The sequence below is a fragment of the Camelus ferus genome, chromosome 13 (genome assembly GCF_009834535.1).
Source record: "Camelus ferus isolate YT-003-E chromosome 13, BCGSAC_Cfer_1.0, whole genome shotgun sequence".
Taxonomy (NCBI): domain Eukaryota; kingdom Metazoa; phylum Chordata; class Mammalia; order Artiodactyla; family Camelidae; genus Camelus; species Camelus ferus.
Window position 1 is genome coordinate 9,417,910 of NC_045708.1, and position 27,982 is coordinate 9,445,891.

The 27,982-nt window shown below is 42.8% G+C and overlaps 1 protein-coding gene across 1 annotated transcript in view; it reads left to right on the forward strand.

The window, feature by feature from the left end:
* Nucleotides 1-27,982, forward strand: part of KAZN (kazrin, periplakin interacting protein) — a 992,786-nt gene that overhangs the window by 221,818 nt on the left and 742,986 nt on the right. The window contains exon 2 of the mRNA XM_032495235.1: nucleotides 19,388-19,545. Within this exon, the coding sequence (XP_032351126.1) occupies nucleotides 19,388-19,545 (158 nt within the window). The remainder of the gene's footprint in view (nucleotides 1-19,387; nucleotides 19,546-27,982) is intronic.

Consider the following 27,982-nt stretch of genomic DNA (forward strand, 5'->3'; position numbering starts at 1 on the left):
AAGAAGAGGATATAATATTCCTAAACATATATATACCTCGAATAAGAGAACCTAAATATATAAAGCAAATATTAGCAGACATAAAGGGAGAAATTGATGGTAGTACAAAAATAGTAGGGGACTTAACACCCTAGTTACATCAATAGAAAATCATCCAGACAGAAAATCAATAATGAAGCAGTGGCTTTAAATGACACATTAGAGTGGATGGACTTAAAAGATATGCAGAGGACATTCCATCCAAAAACAGCAGGGTGCACATTTTTTCCCAAGTGCATATGGAACTTTCTCAAGAATAGACCACATGGTAGGCCACAAAACAAGTCTTAATACATTAAAAGAAGATTGAAATTATAGCACACATCTTTTCTGACCACAAAGTATGAAACTAGAAATCAGTTACAGAAAGAAAATGGAAAACACACAAATCCATGGATACTAAACAACATGCTACTAAAAATCAATGGGTCAATGAAGAAATCAAAGAGGAAATCAGAAAATAGCAAAAGACAAATGAAAATAAAAACACTACTTTCCAAAAGCCATGGGATACAGAAAAAGTTGTTCTAAAAGGGACTTGATTATAGTTAATACAGACCTACCTCAAGAAACAAACAAACAAACAAGTCTCAAATAAATAATTTCTAATTTTCCTTCTAAAGTAATTAGAAAGTAATTAGAAAAAGAAAAATAAACAAAGCCCAAAGTCAGCAGAAGGAAGAAATTTTTAAAATTAGGGTGAAAATAAATAAAATAGAGACCCCAAACAATGGAAAAAATATCAATGAATCTAAGAGCTGTTTTTTTTTTTTAATAATATAAACAAAATTGATAAACCTTTAGCCTGGCTCAGTAAGCGAAAAAGAGAGAGGACCCAAATAAGCAAAATTAGAAATGAAAAAAGAGTTTTTCATGAGTTTTGGATCCATCCTCTGAGACACTGGTTACACCCTCCAAGTCACTGTTGCTTTTATAATGTAGATAATTTATGTTTCTAGTTGCACAGTTTTCTTAGTCTGCTTTCTTCTTGGAGAATTCTGATGATCCATAGACTCTTTTTTTCCTTTTATACTGTTTCTTCCCCTTACAATCTAAACTGATAGTATATCTGCAAATACTATTCTCTTAAAAACATTGCAAGTCTACTATGAGTCGCACTGGAGTTTATTCCATTAAAAAAGTCACATTTCAAGTCTCTTTGAGATAAGCCCTTTTCCACCTTGAGCTTTTGCTGAAACTGCTGAGAGACAACCTTAACCTTCTTAGAAGTCTGACTGGATGTTTTTTTGAGGCACCGCCTTAGATATTTCTAAGGTCTGAACAAAGGATTTATAACTACATCCCTGACTATCTGTATACTCTGTTTTCCCGAGAGTGCTCTGAATTTGCTTCTTACCTGGGAACCATTTCTGAATTTTAACCATGTTTGGATGGTTGGCAGATGGATAGGATGGAATTTCCAAAACCAGTAAGTCCTGGCCATTTTTGAAAAAAATGGCCATTCCTTTAGCTTGTCTCTCTTTTTTTGCATTTTATTATGAGCAGCAAGAAGGTACCAAGTGACATCTTTGACACTCTGGCTGCAAATCTCTTTTGCTAGATCAGTCCAGCTCATTAGGTACATTTTCTATTTTCCACATCACCACTGGCAGTGGTGCCGTTGCAGAACAGTGCCATTGCACCACAGGCAGTTACCATCACACAGCAAAGATCCCCATTCCTCTACTTTTCAACAACACATGCCTCAGTGTCCTTTATGCTTTCCCCAACACAGACTCCTTGAGGGCTAACAGGATTCTAACAGTCTCTCTGAGGCACTTAAGGATTTCCCTAGTATTCTCCCTCAAAGTTCTTTCAGCTTCTTGCCACTGAGGTTTGAAAGCCACACTCATATATTTAGTGGTTTTTGTTAGGGCAGCACTCCACTTCCAGGTGTGAAAATTTGTATCAGTTATCTATTGCCACCTAACAAGTCACTCCAAAAATGTAGCAGCTTTAAACAATTATAAACCTTTATTATCTCACAGTTTCTGTGAATGTGGGAATCAAGAGTGGCTTAGCTGAATGATACTGGCTTAAGGTTTTTCACAAGGTTACAGCTAGGATGTTGTCTTGGGTGTAGTCATTTGAGAGCTTGATTGTGGCTGGCGGACTTTTTTCCAAGATGGTGCACCCACATGGCTGATAAATTCAGCTGGATGTTGACAGGAAGCCTCAGTTCTTTGTAACGTGCTGCTTTATCCTCATGACATGGCAGCTGATGCTCCTCAGAGGGAGTGACCCAAGAGAGAAAATGCAGTGCCTTCTTTGGTTTAACCTCAAAAGAGACACTCCATCATTTCTGCAATATCTTGTTGGCCATACAGGTCGCCCTTATTCACTGTGGGAAGAAACCGCCCAAGGCTCTGAATACCAAGGGGGCAAGAATCACCGGGGTCATCTTAGAGTCTGGCTATCTCATTCGCTTTTCTGTGCCATTTTGCAGTAGTAGGTGTGAAATCTCAGCTCCCTGGGACCCATACGTTAGCAATCACTTCTTAAAAACACTTAAAGTTAAGATGTACTGCATATCCAGAAGCAATCACTCTCAACTCTTGTTAGCTATTTTTTTTTTAATCTCTAAGTAACAGGTCTATAATGCTCTTCTTGATTTTCCATTTTTTAGTTATCTATTGATTGCAAATAAGGAAGATGAGTATTTAGCTCTTCCATAATGCCCTTCACCCAAATACATACATCCGTACATAATTCTGGTTAGCTTAACACTCAGTGTTTATATCAGAACTTGTAAATACAAATCATGACAGTCATGGGGTATGTAACAATCCCTGTGACTTTTTGTACTTATTTCTATGTTGCACCTTAGAGTTAATACTTGTGTTTTTTATTTAGTGTTCTTTTGTTCTAACAGTAATTCATTTCCAAACTCTTCCCCTTGTCTAAAATCTCCTACTAATAATTTCAAACATGCTACGCATTTCATCAACACCAACCTACAGCTTGACTGTAGCTTCATGAGAGACCCAGAGCCTAAACCACCCTGCTGAACCACTCCCAGATTCCTCACCATCAGAAACCGTGTGAGATAATGAATGTTTGGTGTTTCATGCTGAGAATTTTAGGATTCATTTGTTATGCAGCAAGAAGAAGCTACTACAGGGAGGTTTTTTTTTTTTTTAAATCTTTCTCTCATTTCTCTCTCTTTGATGGCTTATAGAATCATCTCTTTGTTTTTCCTGACTGAAATTTCATAGTAACATGCTCTGTATGGATGTTAGTGGGGATTTTGAAAAGTTTTCATCACCTTGCAGAATCTGTTTCCTCCACTTTCCGTCCTCCCTCCTTTTTCATTTCTTTTCTTTTCTTCTCTTTTTTCCTTTCCCTCTCCCTGCCTCCTTCCTTCCTTCCCTCCTTCCTTCCTTCCTTGCTCATTGAAGCTATTCCTTATATATCTAGAAGTTCTTTGCTGCCTGCTCATATTGCAGAAGAAATACGTCATTGGAAGTTCTAAGCACATAGGGGCAGCTTATTGACTGTGGGCCTCTTTGTAAGCTAATCTGTGCTATTTCTTTGGAGAATTCATTATGTCCGTGTCTCCAGCTCATGTCTGTTGGGCTGGTTCAGTCCCAGAACAACTGTCAGTCTCATACATAATCATCCTGTTTGCTATTGGCCTGGATGAAAACCCTGATTCTACCACTTACTAATTGAGATCTTGAAAAAGCAACAACCTCTCTGTGCCTCAGTTTCCTCATATGAAGGATATTGGTAGAACCCACCTCTCCCTAATGACAGCATTGTGAGGAGTAAATGAATTAATATACCTAAAGCCCTTAGAACAGTTCCTGGCACAAAATAAACACTAAGTAGATGGTTTCACTGTTATGGGTTAAGGAATAAGTTTGGAATCTCAGCATTTAGTATATCATCCCCCATACCCTTGTGGTACCTATGATACCCCTGTCTTTAACTGTATCTGGTGTCCCCCAGTCCAGAGACTCACTCTGTTATCTTTTTCAGAGTAAGTCTCCAGTGTTCAGCCTGGTGTTGAAGGGTAGTCACTTGGCTGTGTGGGGAGGGGGGTCTAGACTTTGAGTTAATTTTCCTGTTCTCAGCTCTGACTTCCTTCAAACTCCCAGAGCATCTGATGCTGTCAACTGAGTTGCTTTTTAGCCTGCTCCTCCCATGGCTTAGGGTTCTGTTTTTTTAGGTCTGGTTATCCTTCTGCTTTGAGCTTCTGAAACGTTTCTGTAACCTTTTCTTTTGTCTTGCGGATTTGTTTGGTTTTAAAACAATGCATTTACTGTCATTTTAGCTGGACGTTGGGAGAGCAAGACGTAAATTCACGGGTCCAATCCTCTGTCTCTAACTGAAAAGTCTGAAACAGGTTTATTAAAGAGGTATTTTCAAAAGCAATAAAAATTAGGGGAACTTCATGCTCATCTTGGATTTATTGGGACTGTGGAAGGGAGCAGATGCATTAGTACGCCATAATGGTAGGTAATAAAAAATCATCATTGTGAATCCACAGGATGTTTCCATCTGTATTTGCACGTGGGCATGTCTCCCCACCCCATGGCCTTGTGTACTCTGAGTCACAGGGCTCCTTACAATGAATGACTTATTCACAGTTGGCCTCCTGTTACATTGTAACCTCCACCAGGGCAGACAATATCTTTGTCATGTCCATTGCTGTCGGCGTTGAGCTCTCAGTAACAACAATATTATGTATTATCATCATCCTTATTGCAGCAGAAGTGTCAGTAGTAACAATAACACCACTAACCCAATGTTGTAAATCAATTATACTTGAAAAAACCCCACCACAACTAGGCTCACTGAGAACCTGCCGTGGGCTATGCACTATTTGAGGCTCTTTAGTATAGTAATTCATTTAATCCTCACAACAGTCCTGGAAGTAGGTAATAGTACAACCTCCACTTTACAGATAAAGAAACTGAGGCTCAGAGAGACCTGCTAACTTGCCCAAGGCCTGTGATTAGCAAACAGAAGAGCCACAATTTGAAATTCCAAAGCCTGACTTCTAACCACAATGCCATCACGTTTGTTGACTGAATAATGACATGTGGAGTCTTTCAAATACAACAAATTTAACTGGGAAAAAAAATATGACACCAAGCTAACCGATTTCTTCACCTGTTCCATAAATCTGTAGAATGCCCTATGCTAAAAATAAAATTTACTTGGGATTCAAAGTGGTTTTCTGCTGAGCTTTAGCGTATATAAGGATTTAGTAAAACAAAATGCATTTAAAATATTAAGAGATCAAAAGTAATTAAATAGCACAGGTGGGGATTAAAACCAAGAACAAGGAAAAAAAAAAAGAACAAGATTTCCTTTGATAAAACTTTGTTGCTAGCCAAGAATTAGCAACAATTCCTAGGACTTAAATAAAATACTTCGGGATCTCCAAATTTCTTTATTTATTTAGTTTACATTTCTTATTTTTTCAGAGGGCCATGGGCCCTTGAATTGCAGCTTCTATTTGGAGAAGGGGAAACCCATTAACTGTTGTTTTTCTTTCAAATGATTACATTTTTTTGAACATTGCCACCCCCAGTCTCACAGCCAGCCCTAATCTATATAAGAGCAATTAGCGTGACCCCTAAGAGACTTTAAAGTTCTTGCGGGTGAGATTGATTCTTGCAGTCCTTGAAACCTGGCCCAGGGCTCAGTGCCGCATAGAAACTTGATTAGTTGGTTCATTGCTAGATTGACCTCTGCTTGGGCTCTTAGCGAGGCTGCCCCATTACAGTAAAATGATTCGTGGGGAGGGGGAGGCATGTATGGAAGCATGAGCTGTTAGAATTCACGCCACCAGATGAGCGTAGATGGTGCAAGCTTTTTCTCTGCTGCAGCCTACATTCCAGGGGCCATGAGTTCCCTCTTAAAGCCAGGAGACTCTTTGCTGGGACCATTTCAGTTCTAAGGATATTCATTTTGATTTTTTGGAAGTCGCTCTGGCTGAAATAAAATATAGACAGGGAAGGCTGTGGATTCTTTTCCCAGGATGTTGGTCTGTCTATGAGACAGTTCAATTGAATCATCATTATATGTTAAATCACAGCAAAGGGATCATTGTTATTCCTTTTAAAAATGTTCTGTCCTGATGCTATCTGTGCAGTTTTAAATCTGTCACTGCACAAAGAGCCAGGAGTTATGTGTCACATCGACACAGCTAGTCTTAGGTACTTCTGACAGTCCTGCCTGGGATGTGTGTTTCAGTTTTAAAACTTTCTTCCACTTTGGGACACTGGGAGGCTTGCGTTTCTCAGCGGATCCCCACCCTCTGTCATGCTGTGTGCAGGACCCTCGCCCCAGCACCACGTCTCCCCATCGAAAGCGGAATCCCAGGATCTGTTTAACATGCAGCTTGCCTCCCAGGTCTGTGCTCTTCACCTCGGAGCGACTGTTGGCAGGAAGCCTCCTGTCCACGGTGCACTTGGGGCTCTGGGAGTTTCTAGATCACATTTACATGCAGACCGTGATCTTGAGCTCCACAGCTCTGCATCTAGCCCTGCATAACAAAATGTCAACAGCCCCTTCACGTCAGGTATTGAAATCATGCTGCCCCTCAGAGAGGGGGAGGCCACTCAGCATGACTTCTCTGTGGAGTCTTTCTGGAAAGAAAGGAACAATCTCTTGTCACCCACATCCTCGGACTTGGAGCTGTCCCCCTGTCCTCCTCGCCTCCCGGTGAGCGCTGCTCCTTTACAGCCAGCTGGGAATCTTGGGTTTGTTCATAGCTCAGCGTCTTATGGGGAAACTCGTGACGGGGCTCTGCCGGCGGGCCAGGCAGCGTCGTGGGATAGAGGGTGACTGCTGTCTTGTTTCAGGATACTGACTTCCTGCAGGTGTTTTCACGATGGTCCTGAGAGCTGACGTCAGTGTGGACCCTGGTAAGGCCAGAGAAAGGATACTTAGCATCCCAAAGTGAAAAAAAAAAAAAATAGCAGCGTACACCTCACTCCACAATTGAAAATTCGTCTGGGTGGTGCTTTCACATGAGGGTCCAGAGCCTTGGGGTTGGACAAAACCGGGTCTGAGTGCCAGTTCTGCCCGTGATTGCCTGTGTGACAGCAGGCAAGTCATGTTTCTGTCTTCAAATGTTTCATCTGCAAGACACAGGTCATCAGACCCTCACTGTTTTTTAAGAACTGTTACATTATCCAAAATAAGCATGGATCCTGGGACATGGCAAGTGCTCAGTAAACAAGAGCTGTGGTTTTTATTATGACAAGAAGTTGGTTATAACGAGTAAGTAAGAATTATTATTATTATAAAGTATTTGGTAAATAAATTGCTACTGTATTTGAATTGCAACAGAGTTCAACTTTTCGAGCACTCCCCAGCATTTTACTAATACTTATTTTGGTATAATTGACACACTAAGAGCAAGTACTATCTGTTATTAAAAGCACGTCCTGTGGTTTTTTTTTTCCACGTATGTTTGATTTATTTCCAGTGTTACATACTTGGGAACGTGTTCGCTTTATCAGTTTATTAATTTAGAATTTAAAAGACTCTTTTGTGGGTTCAGTTTATAAGGTGTAAAGGAAGGCCGCAGCACACCCCTGACTGTGTTCGATGGCCGAGGTGTTCCAGGACTCGGGGTTACCGTCTGCAGGACTCTCAAACTTTGCCATCACAGTACAGCTTACAGAGTGCGAAGGAACCCTCAGTCAGAGGGCAGAGCAGGCTCTTTCCTTGAAATCTTGTGTTTCGTTTTAAAATTTCATGTGAATTTTGTAGCCTGTTCCGTATTTCACGGTGTTTTGTTTTACGGTAGAAAGGATGGCCTCCCCCAACCCCAGCCCCCGAAAGGACACTCCAGGGGAGTTGCTCCTTTCCAGCCCACATGGGGGACCAACAGTGACCGAGAAAAGTGAGGCTAAGCCCTCGGACTGAAAGGAAGGGTGGAAGCCAGGAATGCCTGGAAGATGGAATTTAGAGAAACAAGGGGGGGAAGAGGTGAAAGGCCTTGGGGTGGGGTTCCAGGCTGGGATCGGGGCATGGAAGAGATAGGCCAGCCACTCCTGCGAGCCACCAAACCCACCTGAGGATGCCTGTCAGGTACGAACTGCGCTGAACCATCAAACGAGGGTGGCCTCTCGGCTTCTTTTCAGGGAAGTAATTGGTTCCAGGAGTGAAGTTAGCCTCCCGCCAGTGGAGCACACGTTCCATGAGGACCACAGTTAGGATGTTCAGTCCTCTGTCACCATCAGGTTGACGTGTCCCTGGCTCCGTTTCCTCCTCCTTGAGCCAAAGTCCTTTTCTCATTGCAGTCTTCACCTGGACAATGACATTCAAATGAAAACCTGTGCATTATGCCCGGGCAGGCCTCCTAGCTGTGTGATGTTGTCATAATCCATTTCTCATAGGGCGACTTTATGGTAATTTATTCCCTTGCAGCTTCTACGAGGTTAAGCGGAGTTGGCCTTGGGAACTCCGGGAGGCAGCACGTAAGGAGAAGCGAAGGATTTTCTGAAGGCCAGTTGGAACAGTGCTTGGTTAGATCCCATCCAGGTGTGACCGCAGAGTGATGGAGAATTTTTTTAAGCTCCACGCGGAGCTCTGGGACCCGCACAGGGAGACACTGAAAGTGAAAGCACCTATTTATTATCTCTGTGCAGATTGCCGCTTGTCTGCTGTTTGCTTGCATGACCGTGCTCAGGGCCATGTTTCAGTGAGGGGGCGTTTTGTGCGGGCTCTGAAGGAAACGGGCAGGACTGGCAGGCACAGAGCATTCCCACTGCCATGGTGCAGGTCGCGGGGCCAGCTTCCATAACAGAAGAATGGAGCTGGTCGTACCTAAAGCATGAGTTGCAGGAAGATGCTGTGTAGGGGGTACATGCAGAGAGCTCAGCGCAGTGCTTGACATGCAGTAAGCACTTAATAAACAGCCATCATTAGCAATGTTAGTGTTTCTGTGGTCATGGCTGTCTTCCTCTGAGCAAGGCGTGGACAGCACCAGCCTGAGACATTAGCATCGCTCCTGTGTGGTCTGAAAGCCTTGAGAAACAGAAGGCAAGTGGTGGAAGTAGTACGTAGAAGTTCAGATGTGGGGCTTGCATGAAGCCTGGCTCTCTCAGCACAGACACCAATTCAAGGTAACTAGGAAGAGGAGGGGATTTATCACAGCGGGTCAGGGCGAGGCAGCTTGGTCCCAGGAGGGACTGGAACCAGAGATGAGAAAGGTGGCAGGCCCCACCCCTGCTCCGTGCTGCTCTGAGTCCCATCCATTTCACACTGTCTTCTTTCCTCACCTATCCAGCCGCCTTTCCGACATCCAGACCATACCCTGGAGTAGGACCGCTCAGGCAGTTTCCCCCCCTGTGTGTCCACTCACCTCATCTCACTCCATGTCTCAGCCCCTACTGCAGACCTCTGGGCAGTGCTGGCAGGGCCGGTGGCTGCGAGCGAAATGAAAAATAATGGGGTTGGGAGGTGGGGACACAGAGCTGTGAGAATGGACAGGGTTTGAGCCTTCAATACTCCCAGGGCATCCATCCCCGAGAGCTGCCCGCGGGGTCAGGGCAGACTCCAGGGTCAGGTCAGGATCACGCCTGCTCCAGGATCATGGGAGTTAGGCAGCGGCCACGGTAATACTCCTGGTGATGATACCTGAGTACTGTCACCCAGTACTCACTCTGTGCCAGGCGCTCTTCCAAGTCCTTTATTTGCATTGATTAGTCCAAGCTTCATGACTGCGAAGTAGGCATGGATTTTACCTTCATGGGACAGATGAGAAAAGTGATGCCCAGAGAGGTGGAGTAGTTTTCCCAGTGAGTAACGGATAGAGGCAGGACTTGAACTCGGGACCTTTGACTCCAAAACTCATGGCGTTTAAGAGGCATACCCACTTCAATGGGAGGGAGTCTGGACCACCCCCCCACCCACCTCCACCTCAAGCTTTTCTCTGGCCACGAACTTGGGTTTCTAAGACCCAGGCCACATTTATCTCCCACAATGTGACCCTAACCACATCCCTCCCCTCTCTTGGGATGCATTCCAGCCGCCCCCCGACTTGAGTCCATCAGCTTCTAGGTCCCGCAGGCCCCATCAGGACGGAGTCCGTCACCACCTTGTCCGGGCTTCCTTCACACCGTTGCACACACCGTCGCCACTTCTGTCTTGGCCTGTGTTGTTACTTGTGGTGTGTTCTTGCTCTGCGTTGAAATCCACAGGCACTTCTCAGCGCCCATCACATGACTCTGGGTTTGAGGAAGCAGATGATAGATCTTTATCAGCAAGGCAAATCCTTGGTTTTAAGGGTTTATTTTATTGTCTCCTTTTTAAACCTGACCAGGTATGTAACTTATGTCTTTTCCATTGGTGCCAAGGTAACATTTTGCCGTAAGACTCAATTGTCTGATTCTGGGAAGATGCTCTAATGTCAATTTTTTTTTTTTTTCAGTCTGCAATCCTGAGCTGGTCACCCAGCTTTTAAAAATTGTGCTTAAAATATACATAACATAAAATTTACCATTTAAGCACTCTAAAGTGTACAATCCAATAGGGTTTATTACATTCACAATGTTGTGTAACCATCCCTGCGAGCCCCTGCCAGAATACTTCCTCAACTATGAAAGGAAACACTGTACCCATTAGGCAGTCACTCCCCCTAGTCCTGGGCAATTATTAATCTGCTTTCGGTCTCTGTGGATTTGCCTATTCTGGACGTTTCATATAAATGGAATCATACAATGTGTAGCATTTTGTGACCGGCTTCTTTCACTTAGTACCATGTTTTCGAGGTTCATCCACGTTGTAGCATGTATGAGAACTTAATTCCTTTTTAAGGCTTAATAATATTCCATTGTATGATTAAACTACATTTTCCTTATCCACTCATCCCTCAGTTAATTGACACTTGGGTTGTTTCCACCTTTGGCTATTATGACTAGTGCTGCTGTGAACATTTATGGATAAGTGCTTGAACATCTGTTTTCAATTCTTTTGCTTACGTACCTAAGAGTAGAATGGCTGGATGACAGGGGAACTCTACGTTTAACTTACAGAGGAAGTGCCACACTGTGTTCCACAGTGGCTGCACCATTTTACCTTCCCACCAGCAAGGCATGAGGGTTTTAGTTCCTCCATGTCCTCGCCTGCAGCATCAACTTTTGACTCACGGAATGAGTTTTATTACAACAATGGGGGGGGGGGGAATACCTGAATTATTTAGGCTTCATTTATTTAATGAGACCATATTAAAGCAAGAACTGGAAACTTGTGAGCATTTTAATGCAAAATACATCCAAGAATTTGAGATAGATGAAAAGCAAAGGTTGTTTAACATGAAGGGATAAATTTGATCATTAGTTCACATCTGTGGACCATATAAATGACAAGATCATAAAATCCACGGAGCTTATTGTGGTGAGGCTGTGCCCCATGATGTGATTCATTTGGTATATTTTTCTACAAAAATGTACAGTAGCCCATCTCAGTGACATCTGGACTTGTCTGCATAAAATGAGTGTTTAGGGTCACATTATTATTTTTCGTGCCCTGTACTTCATCTGATCTATTAAAACAGAGGCACAGTATGGTATGCTGTTATTCTTTCTGAAAGCATGAAGAAATTTTATGTGTACCTTCTATTTTTGCTAATGACACAAAATGTTGAAACTTGTTATTTTTTTCTTCTGCCACCCCATGAATGTACTACCCTTATCTGAAGCTTAAATAAATACTCATTAATGTACAGTGAAATTCAAATGAGCACTTCATATAAATAAGCCTGCTATAGAAATACACGTTTCTTCAAATTTGTAGACCGAAATAACATGAAATAAATTTAACATCATTTCACATTCAGAACCATCAACCAAATACACTGGTTTTTATGACTCAATTTCCTAAACCCAGGCAGGTAAGAAAGCGTATATATGTCTCTTCATTCTGTAATCCATCATACCTCTTACTATTTGGTTGAGATTTTTAGAAGCCAAATGGAGAAGAATATGCATAACGCCTGATTCTAAGATGATGGGCTGATGGAGGGGCAAAGTGGAGTGAAGTTTGCTTTTTCCTTTATTTATTCATTTTTTTTTCTTTTGGACAAATGTTTATTTGTCCAAGCACTACTGTGTGCCAGGTGCTGTCTTGCAGCTGGAGATTCAGTGATGAACTGAAAAAAAAAGTGGTTGCTGGCCTCGTGGAACTTACAGTTATCTATTGCTGTGTAACAAATCATCCCCAAATGGAATGGTGTAAATCAACACCCTACCACGCTCGTAGTTTTGTGGGCCAGGAATTTGGGTGTGGTACAGCAGGGTGGTTCAGCTCTCCTCCAGAGTGACTGGGTCCTCATCTGGGGTGAATTGAGGTGGCCTGAGCCCTATGTCTGAAGCCTCACTTAAGATGGATGGCTCAATTCTTTGGTTCTTCTCACACCATTTAAGACCATCTTTAATCTGCCACCGAGGGAGGCAGATGTTAAAGATGTATTCACATAAATAACTATTACAGTGAAGACAAAGTACAGGCTTCTTTAGAATAATCAGGACTTCTTGATCACAAATGACAGAAACTCTACCCAGTTGGGCAAATGAGAAGAAGGGAGTTAACTGATCCCCTAACTGAGAAGTCTGTGGCTGAGTCCTGCTGCTGTAATGGGTGGTCCAGAATCTCATTCCCTGTCTCTCAACAAGAATTACCTTTTTACCCAATTGGCTTCATTCTCAGATGGGAGCTCCTTAAATAATGGCTTCACATTTCTGCCAGTTCAGCCAACCCAACTGAAAAAGAGAGGGTCTCTTTCAATAGTTCCATCAGATGGTCCTGGAATGAAATCTTGTTGGCCACGTGTAGGTCACAAGCCCTCTCCTGGACCTACCACTGTTGCCAGGGAGACCACTTGCTTGGAATGGCCAGGAGTGAACTGTGTGCTCCCCTCTGGGACCTGGGAGTGGGATCAGCCGTACCTGAACCACAGGTGGGGAGGGGCGTTTCCACAAAAGGGAATGAGCATTTCTTTTATCAGAAGAAGAGGGAAATAGATGTAAGCACACAAATATGTTAAGTACCCATTACTAAGCCTAAAAACACAATGACCTGCCTTGAAGAGAGGTCCACGTATGGACCCAAGGAGGACCTTGTGTCCAGTTATTCAAATTGCATTTATTAAGTTTTCGTTGTGTAGGAAGCCCTGGACTAGTTGTAACTGGGATACAAAATGAATAGACAAATGGTTGATGCAGGGGGTTTAAGGGATCAAGGAAAAAGATATGACCACTGGGTGGCAGTAGCACACACAGGCTTTCCTGGATGACCCTTTGGCAGTTTGCATAACGGGAATTTCTGCACAGCAGGTGGCTGTCCAGAGGTCCAGGGGGTCACACTCAGAGGGGAGGAGGGCAAGGAACTCCTCAAGGAGAGAAGGGTCCTAGAGGGGACTTATGTGTCCAGGTGATGTCACACACCAGCACAGTGGGGAGTCTGGGTCAGAAACCAGCAGGGACTTGGGGCCTTTTTGTCCCAGGGCTTATCAATGGCTGTTCATGTTGGGCATGGTATTGTGGGGTATGCAAAGCAGACAGGCTCTAAATAGCCAAAAATCTGCATATTTGGGCTATATTTAAAACAATTGGATGTGTAAACATTTGAGTTTGGCACCTGCTGGTTTTTGAGCTAATGGGTCTCAGCCTACAGTGAAGAAATAAACAACCTTGGCCAGTACGCAGAGACCATCTTGGCTTATTTATGGAACAAAGATGCAATAATTACCCTCAATTATAAATGTAGCAACTAGTTAATAATCAGCCAGTGAAAGACTGGAAGGACAAACTGTGTAATAATAATCATAATAGTTAATGCTTTTTACACACTTACCATGTGACATGCTGTCACGTGCTTTATGCAATGATCTCATTTACTTCTCAGAGCAGCTCTGTGAAGTAGTTGCTGTTATTACACCCATTCACAGACGGGAAAACTGAAGAGTTAAGTAAGTCACCCAAGGTGATACAGCTAGTTGAGGGGCAGACAAGACTGAGACCAAGGCAAACTGGCTTCAAGAGTCCGAACTTCTCAGACTGAGTGCCAGCATCTTCAGAGAGCTGGGTCACCTTTCCTGGCTTTAGCTTCCTCACCTTGGAAATTGTGAGGATATTACCAGGTGATACCCCATGGCCAGCCTGACACTGTATTCCTAGGATTGCTGTGTGTGGTGTCCCAGGTGGAAACACACCAGTGCAGGCTCCTTGGCTACATCCAAAAGGGAGTGGTAAGAATGGAGTGGGAGAGGGTAGGGTACAAGAAAGGCAGTAGGTCTGCCCAAAGAAGAGCAGTGGGGAGGTGGATGGAGCAGCAAGTGCTTGGTGTGTTGGGTGGTGGAGGCTGGACGGGGTATAACGGAGGAGTCATGTCTGCAGGCTCTGCCTCGATGTGAATCCTGTTTCCTTCACTGACTGGGTCCGTCATCTTGGGTGAGTCCCTTCACCTGAGTTTCCTCATTTGTACAATAGGAACAATGCTGATGACACAGCAATAGAATTGTTGGGGTGCTGAAATGAGGTAATGCCTGTTAAACATGTGGCACCAGGCTTGCAAATAGTGAGTCCTCCGTAGATGAGTGCTGTGATGTTGTTAACTATTATTATTATCAGCGAAGGAACTATAAGGTAGGAGAGGAGGTTCAGGAAATATGGGGAGGGGAGCATGAGTGAAGGGCTTCAAACCCTAGCCATTTTTAGTGCATCAAATGTTTACTGTGTGCCAGGCACTCTGCCATCTGCTTGTTTCACACTTGCCAAAAAAATTCTAGACATGTTTCCAGCCCTTTTATTGTGCCCCACTTGGCTGCTGGCGGTGGTGTAACACATACTTGGGGTGTTGTCTCTAACAAGACATTTTTCTGGATCCGAAGTGTGGGTGTTGTGGCAAGATTGTGAGACTGGGCATTGGAGAGTCATGACCATGTCTGTTGTGTAAATCTCTCGGCACTTCGGATTGAGCCCAAGTGCTCTTCTTTGCTAAACACCAATGATACATGGTGAACAAAATTTCATTCTTGCCTTTGAGGGAGTTACCATCTAGTCTGAGACTGCAACAGTCACCTTTCATGAGGCTATGCTCCAGTAACAAATGCCACCCCATCCCGCCCAACTCCCAAATTCTGGTGCTTTGCAGTAGCAAGGGTTTGCTTTTCACGCACATGTGAAAATTTTTTCTCCACATTCTGGCATCCAGGCTGTTCTCATGGCAAAGGGTAAAGAATAATAGTGAAACCATGTGATGGCTCTTAAAGCTTCCACTTGGACATGGTATAGCTCGGGTCTGCTCACATTTAATTGGCTATAGAAAGTCCCATGGTGAAGCCTGGCATTATTTTAAGGTAGGAAGTACGTTTCTCCACGAAGGAGGGTCACTAGGGCGGGCTCTGTAGGAACAGGTTCAGAGAGAAGCAGTTTGGGAACCAAATTAGATCTACTGAAGATGGATTCTTAAGCAATTACAATATAGTACGGAAAGTTCTCTGATGGAAGTGTCTATTCTTTGAGAAGAGAAGGGAGTGTTAACAACTTCAATGTGTCTTGAATTTAGAACAAAGTGAAATTTAGAGCATATTTTAGATACTGAACTACAGTTTTATTTATTTCAAGAATAGAGAGAGCCTGGAATAGATGCATTTTGAGAGCCCCCAATTCACCAGCCTAGTTCGAGTGGAAGCATTGACAGTAATTCATCCTTTCCAAGAAGTGACGTGAGGAGTTTTATTGATACCAGTGTCTCTGTGTCTGTAAGCAAAGGACTTGGGGAGTGGGTGGGGTACCCTCAGAATGACTTGGGGAGAAGGGCTTGTTCATGAGAACACGATGTCCACGTACGGGGAGGTAAAGGAAGGCAGAATGGCGGTGGAAAATGTGGCATGAGTCATGCAGAGATTGGTCCAGGGTTCTGGGAAGGTTATTTGAATACCTACTCACGTGTTCCCCTTATAGCCAGTGTGCCCCAGCCTTCCTGCTTGCAAGTAATATAGAGAAGAGAGGGTTTAAAAGTTTTCAGTCACAACTCCAAAAAGTCACTTATTTTTAACTTTCTATCGTGAAATTCAAGTTAGATCTGGAGTCAACATTTCCACTGATAACTCAGTCACTTCTGTTTGAAAACTTAGTATCTTCTGGGTAAATAGCGAGTAAATTCAAATTGCCCGCCCCCCACCCAATTCCCTTTCCTCGCTCTTTGGGTTCTTGGGAGGCTTATAAACTGTCCTGACTTGGGGATGTGTGTCTGGTCCGTGAATCTCCCTATGGACACGTCTGGACTCACTGGCGATGTCTTCAGCTCCAGTGATGCTAAGGGACACTGGGGTGGAAAGGTGAGGGTGGAAGGGCAGTAGTGCTATCTCAGATCTTCTTTGACTTAAAATACCGCGTGGCAGTCATCTCTGCCCTCATATTGGCATGTCCAGTAAGAGACTGCCCCACCCAGCTAACTAGGGCGGGACAAAAGGCATTAAGTCCCTCTGCTTGCAGATCCCCAAATCTGTCTGGGTGTTTTTCACCATCTCCTTTGGAGGACAAGGATTCAGGTGAGGCAGGAGTCAGGTCCCGTGCCTTCTCATCTTCCTCTATGATAGCTAAGGTCCTCCCCTAGTCCAGGGAAGGGTTTGAGAGTCTTCCTGTGCAGTGAGACACTACTCTGATGTCCTATTCTACTCCATGGCTTCAGTTGTAACTCTAAACTCAGTTGTCCAAGGCTGATTCTCTAAGGCTCAAAATTATCTTTTTTTTAAATTTATGTGAATAAAAATTTCCATCTAATGTTGTTTTCTTTCTGCCTAAAGAAATTTCTTTAACGTTTCTTTTAATGAAAGTCTACTGGTGATGAGTTCTCTCAGCTTTTGTTTCTCTAAAAAAGTCATTATTTCACCTTCATTTCTGAAAGATACTATTACTGGTTATAGAATTCTAGGTTGACAAGTGTTTTTTTTTTCCTTTCAGTACTTTGGCATGCCTAGATTATCTTCTGGTTTGCATAGATTCTTATGACAAGTCTGACATCAATCTTATCTCTGTTCCTCTGAATGCAATATGCCTTCTTCCTCTGGCTGATTTGAAGATTTTTTCTTTCTCATCGTGTTTTTGTTTGTTTAGCAATTTGCTTATAATATGCCTTGGTGTAGTTTTCTTTTGTGTTTATCCTGCCTGAAGTTTATTGAGATTCTTGTATTTGCAGGTTTATAATATTATCAGATTTGGAAAAAAAAATTTTCCTTTCATTTCTTCGAACACTGTTTCTGTCCCTGCCCCTCCCCCATCCCCCTAGTCTCCAAGTTCATGTACGTCAGACAGCTGTATATTGTCCAACAGACTCTGCTTAATTCTAGATAGTTTTATTACTGTAATTTCAAGTTCACTGGTCTTTTCTTCTGCATTGTTTAATCAGCTATGAATTTCGTCCAGCAAAAATTTCATTTTGGATATTTTATTTTTTCATCCCTAGAAGCTCCATGTGGTTCTGATTTAAATATTCTATTTTTCTCCTCATTATAATCATGTTTTATTTTACTACCTTGAGTGTGCAAAACACTGCCTGTAATAGCTGTCTTAATAGCCATGTTTCTCTTTGCCATCCGTGGTTAGTCTGTTTCTATAAACCGACTTTTCTCCATGCTGCAAGTCGCACTTTCTTCGCACTGTCTGGTAATTTTTTATTGAATTCAGAGCATTATGAATTTTGTATTTGAGGGCTAGATTTTGTCAGACCTCTACCAAAAACATCCTCATTTTTTTTTTCCTGGCACATATTTTAGTTACTTGCAGATCAGTGTGATCCTTGCAAGGCTTACTTTTGAACTCTTTCCGGATAGGCCTAGAGTGGCCTTTATTTTAGGGGTCATTAGCTTCATTTCTAAAGCTTTATCCTTCTGGAGTCTCTGCTGAGTGTGCTCTGAATTCCAGCAGAGCCCCTCGCTTTGGCTGGTGACCACGCAAACAATCTGTGGTCCTGCGAGATCTCTTGTGATTGCTGGGCTGACAGCTCCCCACAATGTAAGTGGTCTCTCTTGGAATGTTTTCTTGCCAGATCGTGCAGGGTTTCATCCCAGCCATACATCCGATTGATACAATCATCAACTCGGTATTTGTGCAGATTTCTGGAGATCTCCTGTGTAATTCCCTCTTCTCCAGCACTTTGTCTTGCAAATTAAAGCAAACATAGCCTGTCCTATCTCTGTCTCCTCAGTTTAGTGAACTTGCTGGGCTCTCCTTGGGCTCCCCTTCCCATGCTCAAGTCTGAACGTTCCTTTTTTGCAGAGTGCAGGTGGTGATGGGACATCACTTTTTCTTGCTTTCCTAAAGGATCACCATCCCACGCTGTTGTTCAATGTCTAAAATCACTTGTTTCTGAGATGGCAGACAGTTTGCTAGTTATTTACAGCCAGAGGGTAATCTGAATCCTCTGACTCCCTCATGGCCCAGGGCAGGTGTCCTCAGAGTGATTCTGTTCTGTGCTGGTTTTGATGATTACTTCTCAACCTCAGAATTGTGGTTTGTGCAGCGGTTTTCCTGAGAATGTGTAGAATTTACTTAGTCTTGGTTTGAAAGGATAGATTTACCTGAATGTGATAGAAATTCTATAAGGAAAGAAGTTTTAATTGGAGGAAATGTAAGGAAATTAATTCAACAAGATTTACTGAGCATCTTCTATTTTCTAGAAACTTTCTTAAAGGTTGGGCATAGAACCATAAACAAAGAGTTGTTTTTTTTTTTTAAGTCTCTGCCTTTAGCAAGCACATTGTGGAAAAAGAGGCAACAAGCATAACTAAATAAGTGCAATCTTAAAATCTATGCCGTGTCAGACAGCAAGTGCTATGTGAATTATAGAAAAATAATAATCCTCCCAGCACACATGTGGTACTGATCGGAAATCATGGCCACTGTCCCTTCATAAAACTTAATGATAGAAGCCATCTGTTTAGAGGCAGAATAGCAACCATATTACCATAAATGTAAATCAACTCTAGGGCTCTCCTCTCATGCCCTGTTAATCTCTGTAATTTATAAACACTTACTGCAAAGTCATCTTCTTAGAAGTATTTGCTAACTTGTTTCTTTCCAGTGTCCCCAACAGGACTGAACTCTCCCTGAGGGTAAGCATCACATCTGGTTTTGCTCACGACTGTATCCCCAAGCATTTCCATGTAGGCTTGGCATTTGGAGAGAGTTCAGTTTGTTACTGTGTTTGTTAGCACGTGTGGAAGAGACTCGTGGATGGATCAGGTTCTTGGTACCTGCCTGGATTATACCTTAGATGTACACCCGCACTTCTCCCTTTAAAATTACCAGCCAGTTTCTCTTTGAAAGTTACCTGCTGTGATTTGACTTTCTTTCTTTTCTTTTCTTTTTTTTTGCAGCAGTGCAATCATTGCACACCCTAAATGACCAGATATCCCATTTTATCGTCACCAAGTCGAAGGCACTGGAGGAGGACCAGGACCCTTTTCTGCCTGCTGAGAAGGAGACGTTGAAGAGTTCCATGATACTAATGAGGCACCTCTTAATGGATGCTCAGGTACAAAGATCAGTAGAGAAGTTCTACATGGAGTAGGCGGTAACCTTTTGTTTTTGTTGTTTTGTGTTTTGTTTGGTTTGGTATAAGCTGTGCTAAAACGTTCACCTATCACATTCGTTGCAAGTGCTTTTGTGATCAACAGCCACATAACAGACATTCTGATGTACTGCGTTTTGGATTTCTAATTAGGTATTATTTGGGATTTAGTATTAAAATAGCTCGTTTTTAAGTCAAAGAAATAGGGCTTAAAAATAATATACGTGTTGTCTCTGAGAATTTAACAGATCTCCCTTTAGCCCTGGAAAGTGAAAAGCCATTTACATACAAATTTGGCAGGCGGCAAACCTGGCAGAGGCTTCAGATTGGAGCAGTACTTACCCCAAACAGCATCACTGAGTAACTAATGAATATTTTGGTACATTTGATGCACCACCAGTAAGCAAATCAGCACTGGTTTGGTTTTTTTTTTTCCTTTTTTTTTTTTTTTCTCTTTTTAATGCTAGCAGTGAATTAATTGCAGAAGGTATTTAGTTCATTGCATGCTTTGTTGATTCCTCAAGGTTTCCCCTTGTGCACGATTTTATTGAAATATTAAAAGAATAATGTATCTGTTCCTTCTGGTTTTGTTGGTGGGTTTCTCCAGATATGTTGACAGGGAAACAGGAGGTGTTTTAAGAGAATGGGCAGTTCTCTACCCTCATGAAGCCACGCTGAACTAGCCTTTAGTGCTGTTTCTACCTCTTCCATATCTAGAAATGTCTCGGAAGATGCTCTTGGGGTCTGGTGTTCCGTGCTGGTTTGTCCTGGAGCTTTCTTCCGAAGCTTGTTTTCTGTTCAACAGCAGTGAGGTCGGAACGGCGGGAGGTTTCCTGCGTTCCGCTCTGTACCAGGTTTTGAACTGTGGTTTCTCCGCTTTTGTTTCTTTCGTGGTGGTGTTTTATGTTTTGTTTTGTAAATCAATCCTGAAGCCTGGATCTTGTACCAATAAGACTTTAAGTGGCAAGGTTTTTGTGCAATTCTCACCTGTCAATGCTGGAAGCTGCCCCGCGGGACTTTTGAGCCCCTGTATTGACGTGGCCCAAATTATGCAAAGCCTTTCATTTTTATTCACTGCTCTCCCTTTTCCCCTTTATTATGAGCAGCCCATTCAGCCTCTCCTTTCTCCCCAGGCCTGTCTAGTGGAGAATGGATAGATTCTGAAACTACAACAACCAATTTTAAAACTCAGAAAGAAAAAAAGGGAAATTTAGAGCGATTTACCAAATAAAAGAGAGCAAATTGTTCTTGAAAGGATTAGCTTTCCTCAGCGCCTGGACCCAATCCTATGGCTAATACCGCAGCCAAGGGAACCGTCTAAACGATTCCTTAAAGATGCTGTGTAAATGCCTGTTTGCAAAATCTCCTTCATCTATGAGCTCACTAGTGCCTAGAACTGGATTTCGAGAATGTTTAACGTTGCTTAAGGAAATATTTTCTCCCCCTAAACAGCAAATTCATTTAACAAATTTTATACATTGTGGCTTTGATCACAATTTTCCTCTTGTTTATCTAATGGGACTAAAGTATCTCGTATAGTGTGGTTACTGTGTGACACACTTTATTACCTCATTCTCTCCTGATTCCAGATCAATGCCTGCTAAAATTTTCTCACTTAAATAGCTAGGGGAAAATGGAGCAGGATTCGATGGGTATTCCACTAAGTCGTACGTTCTAAAAGGAAGGTGGGTTGGGTCTTCTTTGGGAGAAAAATTATCACAGAAATTCAGGTAGAAAAGTGGTGCAGCATCTGAAAATGTTTCTTTTGCCTACTATTTTTCAAAGGTCCCTCCCTCTTGTGTTTTGGACTAATATAGGATGAAGTGGGTTGTGATTAATCTAAAAATACCACCTTAATTTATTTTCTTCCAAAACCATTAACTTTTTGAAACGTTATTTGTGGTTTTAAGTCTAAGTCTATGGCTGAGATCAATTAGAATCATGATACTTAATACCCCCAGGCTCAGAACACCTCTGAAATAACTCTTTTAAGGTCGCCAAACTTATAAAATGTTAAGGAACCCCAACATTTTGGGGATGGCAAGGGTTAATATCTGTTTTGAATTTTGAAATAGACAGCCAGAGGATATGTGATTTTTAATGAGAATCTTTACTGAGCATTTTCGGAAATTTGGTTATTTTCCATTCATTTTCTGACATTGCTTCCTCTTTCCTCAATTCCAAAGATGAATGAACGTACTTAATTTATTTTCTAAGTTCATCAATAATGGGGGAGTCAAGAGCATGTAACTGTAGCTCCTAGATACCTCCTTCCGTTCCAGCTGCATTTTGTGATATTAATAGATGTTTGTGTGTTGCAAGATGTAAGCTCTTCAAGTGTAGTAACCACATCCCTAACTTGGTTGGTATAATAGCTCACTCAGTTCCATACCCAAAGGACTCTTAACAGTATTAGATTATGATGAAATACTCTGACATCAGCTTGCAAGTTGAATGAAGTCAGGCCAAAAGTATTTCAGAGAACCTGGAGGCTGCTTCCAGAGTGATTGCTTAAAAGGCATAATCGATTCAAGTCACATCGATCTTGGAAGCAATAAATCCTGCTTAGGAGAATGTCAAAGGCAAAAGCATTGCTGGGCTATGAAATTCCACCTCTGAGGATTATAAAACAGTATGCACAGAGCAAACACATCTCCCAAGTATAATGGCGGTGCCGGAGATGATTGGCAAGTCTGACAATCCATTGTAGAGAATGAAATCAAGAAGGGACATCTCGCACAGGCAGCCCAGAAGCCTGCAATTATTCACTCATTCCCCAAGTGCCTGTCTGAACATGTAGGGGGTGTCTGAAAGAGGCAGAGTGTCTCTGTTTGCATTCTATCCGCTTTGTCGTCCCAAGGCCCTCAAATTCGATGACGTGTACCATCGAGATTGCATTGGAACCTGATCTTGTGGCTTTAATTCCTATGAGCCCAAACTGCCGACTCAGCCTCGTAAGTGATTAGATTCATAACACCGAGGAGGCAATTCTTTCTGGTAGAGATTAATTCTTTTACTCGTACTGTGTGACTCTGCATGCTAAGAGGGGGTTGATTGCTGCAAATTAAATCTCCTGTTGGCACTTCCCTTCTTCTTCCCCCCGAAGACCTAATATCATTATTTATTAAAGGGTGACCAAATGCTTGGGAAAACAGTAAGATTGCTTGGTTGGCAGCAAGGTCCTCCTCTGGAAGGCTGTGGGTACTAAAAGGCAGACGCTTTCTGTCCTTCGTGGGGGGCTCCTTCTGCAGGCCATGGAGTCTGGAGTGGCCGGGAGGGCCTGTGCTCCACTGACCCTCAGCCGCTGTCCAGGCCTGGCAGTGAGCGAGGCTTCTCTGCCTGGAACGCAGCTGGCCCAGGGTTTGAAGGAGCAGCTCAGTTTAAGTGAGGCTGAGTCACTGGTGTACCCCTCCCAGAGGGCCAGCTCTAGGGATGGAATAAGCAAGCCTTTAAAAACAAAAGTCAACTGTACAACCATCATCTCTAAGCAAGTCTGCACGAACAGCCTGACAAAAGCCAAGTGTTAGGCTGAAGACAAATGAAATCTGTTTTATCTTTTGGACGGTCCTCTCCCCCTGCTCTTTCCTCTCTGTCCCTTTTCTTCTTTCCTTCCCCTCCTTCCTTCTCCCCACCCCCAGCATTTCCCCTCCCTCGCTCCTGTCTTCTCCTTCTCTCAACTCTCACTCCTCTCCTCCCTCCCCTGCCTCCTCATCTCTCTGTTGGCAAAATAAATCCAATGTGGAATGAGATTCTGTCCCATTTTCTCCCTCCCTGTCTTTCCTCATTTCTTCTATTCTTTTTTCTTTTCTCATCTGTCTTTCTCTCTGTTATTTGTGTTCAGGGAACCTGAAAGCATATTTGTTAGACCTAGAATACTCTTGCCAAGCAAGACAGAGAACAGCAGGAAGGGGCGATTGGCAGGAGGCAAACCTGGCGTGTGGGAGGCCGGTGGAGGCCCTGCCAGGATCAGAGACTCAGTGTGATTTGGGTGGTTTCGTTTTTTCTCTCTCCCTTTCTTGTTTTGTTTTCTAGAGCAGTCTAGAAAGCTCCCCTGGGTGATTGTGCTTTCTGACTTGTTTCCTGCAAGGGTCAGGCTGGTGTAACAGGAATAGACTGGCTGTCTGAGCTTGCCTGGGTACTCTCTCTGTCTAGACTGGCCTCAAATGGGGAAGTGTGATTGGAGCAGAGATTCTACCAAAGTAAACCTGGGCTCAGGCTCCTGACAAACAGGAGGGTCAGGTCTGCACAGTGGATGTCAACGGGTGTTGAGAAGGGGACTTTGGGAGTCAGGTGGTTGACACACACGCGTTACCCAAGGTATGCGTCAAAATGATTGCTCCCATTGCTAGCATGCTCCATCCTTTGACGTACTTTCTGAATTCACCCCGTATTCACGGTACAGACGCTGTGGTTATTACTAGTGCAGTTACCTGGTGCGTTCTAGCTGCGCTGGCTTCACGGTCATGCCCATGAGTGCTGCCATGTTAACAGCCCCGGAGAGTGTCTTGTCCTCACGTTACACGGACTGAGGCCCCAGGCAGATACTTCGCTTCTCGAGGTCACAGACACTGGCCATGGCTACGAGTAGCACCCCACGTGTAGTTTTTCCTACTATCTTCTGAAATGTGACACCAGACCGAAGCAAGCACGGGAGTACACCCCTGTGTTGTAGCAAGCAGAGAAGAAACTGAAATTAGGACCAGGGCAAAGAGGCAAAGTTCTCATCCTAAGAAAATTACCCTGGGATATTTTTAAGTCTACTCATGCCATCAGACGTCCACCTCTTAAAGGTCATAGAAGAAAGAAATACTTAAATGGACGCCAAAGAATTGAGTTCACCTAACAGGAAAGCTACAATGGTAAGCTGATTATTCAGAGTCTCAGCTTATCCCCTCCAGTAATCCGCGTGCTCCATTACCCATCCTTTCCTTGCGCATTTGAAAAGGCAATGCTATTTTCCGTTCTCAGATGCAAAGCTATAAAATCAGCAGGTCTGAAGCTCGCAGTTTGTTGCATAATGTACCCAAGCCCACTTCCCTTCCCGCCATGGTGATTTTGATCTTTTAAATAAATAGTTTAACCTGTAGGCATTGCTGGGCTTAGATTCCATCCCGCCAGTTACAGTGTTTCTGCAATCACCTTCCCTGTTCAGAAGAAATGGAGGGTGAGATATGAAATTGTAATGCCGTTCCTCCCTTAAGCTTGTGTTTAGGTATTTTTCTAAGATAACAGAGAAAAGGAGCCTCTTCTGAGACCTCCACCACCTTTGCAAAATCCATGAGGCAGAATTTTAGGGGAAATTTTGAACTACTGAAAGTTGCTTTCAGTGTTCACCATGCAAAGATCCAGGTATAATCGGAAATGAGACTCAAAAACAAAAGAAAACAAAACAAAAACAAAAACAAAAGAAAACAAAACAAAATCGGACTCCTGTCCACTGCTTTATTCTGACTGGAAAGGAACATCTCTTAGGATACATAGTATTTGAATGGAATAATCTCTATCAAACTGGCATCTTTTCCAAGGATCTGTAAGGGCTAAAAAGCAATTTGGGGATTTATTTTCACATCATAGAACCTTTGTGTTACGTTTTTAGATGCTAAGTGGTTATTTTAATGATATGCCTTTCAAATGATAATAAAGCAGGTTTTGTGCTGGTCTAATAGTTGATGATGGTTCATGTTACAATGAAGGGAATCTGATACAGTAACAAAAATCATGGCAGGTTAGGGGTGAGGAACAGGGAGCGGCTCTTTGGTCAGGTGACAGAGACCAGCTCTGGTTAACATAACGGGGGAAACATTTGAACAGAAGCAGGTATCTCTAGGAAAAACTGAAGAACTGTATGGAGACCATAATACTGATCAGGGAACTCTTCCTCCCTCAGAATCATTTCCTTTAAATCCCTACAATTCATCATAACTGGTCCTCAAGATATATCTTAGTTATCTATGTATTCATTTTCTCATTCAATGAGCATCTACAGTGTGCCGAGCCCTGTGCTAGACTGTGGGGAACATCCGTGAAAACAAAAGAAAGATCTTTGCCCTCAAGGATCTTGTGGTTTCATGGGGGCGAGTGACTGTAAACATGGAAGTAAACAAATGAGTTTCAATACTTGTCTTCAATATATATTAGGACCTAATTTAATTTAGGTAAGGGATCAAATGGTTTCTCTTTAAATGTGACATTTAAACTGAGATCTAAGGGGGTGGAAAATAGCTCAGTGGTAGAGCACATGCTTAGCATACGTGAGGTCCCAGGTTCAGTCCCCAGTACCTCCATTAAAAAATAATAAAATAAAATAAAAATAAACTGAGATCTGAGAAGAGAGAGAGAGGGAGATAGAAGAGAGACAGAGAGAGAGAGAGAGAGAGAGACAGACCGAGACCGAGACAGATTTCTTCTCATGTCTTACTGTGTATATCTGTACTTTAATTTACTTGTGTGTGTTTAGCATTACTCCATGAGATAACTGGAAATAGATCTCCTAGGATGTTGGAAAAGAAGTAAGCAAATTATTTATCCCAGAAATTTACATTAAAATTTTTTTTTACTAAAGTATAGTTTGTTTACAATGTTGTGTCAATTTCTGGTACACAGCACAATACTTCAGTCATATAGGAGCATACGGGTATTCGTTTTCATATCATTTTTCACCATAGGTTACTATAAGATATTGAATGTAGTTCTCTGTGCTATACAGTATAAACTTATTGTTTATCTGTGTTATGTATATCAGTTAGTATCTGCAAATCTAGAACTCCCAATTTATCCCTTCCCACCCCTTTCCTGCCCTGATAACCATAAATTTGTGTTCTGTGTCTGTGACAGAAATTTACATTTAATCTAGGGATTGTAAAAATTCCAACTGACCCCTCAGCAACAGAGAATCTTTTGTCCTTTGCCTACGGGTGTCCACAGGGAACCAGGATCTGTCTTTTCATGCTGGATGCTGTGGACATAGAGACACATACAAAGGAAGGCTGGCATGAGTTCATTGAGCTACATGAGACCTAGGAGTCAGATGGTTGAAGGGAAAGCGGGGTAGATGTGGGGTTATCCTGGACAAGACAATGAAGAGGTGAAGCCGCAGTTACTTAACTGGAGAGCTGCAGGATAGAACCTGGCCAGCAGTCAATTCTCAGTTATGTACCTGTAGATCAGTAACTTTACCGATCATCTGTGGGCGAAGCATTCCTTCCCTGATGGCGTGCACTCAGGAAATGTAAACCAATGTTGGTCTGAATGGGACATAATTAGAAACATAGTTTTGTTGCCAATATTTTTTTCCACCATAATGGCATTCAATACCAGACTTTTCCTTTAGTATCGGTTATTTGTTTTGTTTTTTTTTTAACACTGTGGCTCCCATCCATTAGTCAGATAATGGAAAGCCTAATGCATACCATATAATTACAATCCTAAAATAACTTAAGCTTAGAATAGTAATTCTTGTACAGAGCTCTTGGGGCCTCCCATTCACATTAAACTCAAACCTTCCCTGAGGAGCAGCCAGGGAAATTGAGGCATGTGTGGCTAAGTGTCATCACTCAAATCCGTTGATGGCTCTGGGAGCAGAGCCAGCAGATCTTCTAGATGCCAACTCAAGCCAAGATTCCATGTTCCTTCACTCCCTTGTCTCGGAGTGAATCACGCTTAGGAGCAGTTTGATGTGAGATGGTGACCCGGCTGTTCCAAGTGCTCATGTATTCCTGTGGATCTTGAAACAAACTCACTCACTTTGGCCAGCTTAGTAGCCCAGATATTTAATTTCAGAGTGGATATTCTTGTCTTGGATTACTGATTCTAACCTAATCACTCTTCCCTCTGCTCCCTACCCCCTGCCCCGAGAGTGTAAGGCAAAGAAAGGAAGCTCGTGATAGAATTGATCATGAAAATCATGGCATAGACTTGCATCACTTAACTGCTGCGTAACAACCCATCCCAAAACTGAATGGCTTAAAACAACAACTCTGTATTTACTTCTTAAAAGTCTATTGGTTGATTGGATAATTCTGCTAAAATGGCATGGGTGGCTGATCTTGGCTGGTCTCCCACATACATTTGTGGTCACTGGGACTTGGCTGGTCTAAGGTGGCCTCCACTGGTGTGATTCAGTTTTCCTCCACAAATCCCACACATTCCTACAGCAGGCTAACTCTGGAGTGTTCTCATAGTGGTGACAGGGGCCATAAAAAGGGGACATGCACAAAAGTAACTGCGTTTCCAGGCTATGTTTGTATCAGGGTTGCTACTATTTTATTGGCCAAGGCAAGTCCAATTACCAAGCCCAGAGTCAGTGTGGGGAAGGCACCGCCAAAGGGAGGAGTGACACATGGGCCATCAATGCAGTCAGCCTACCACACACAGCAAATCAGCAGAAGATTTCTTAGCATAA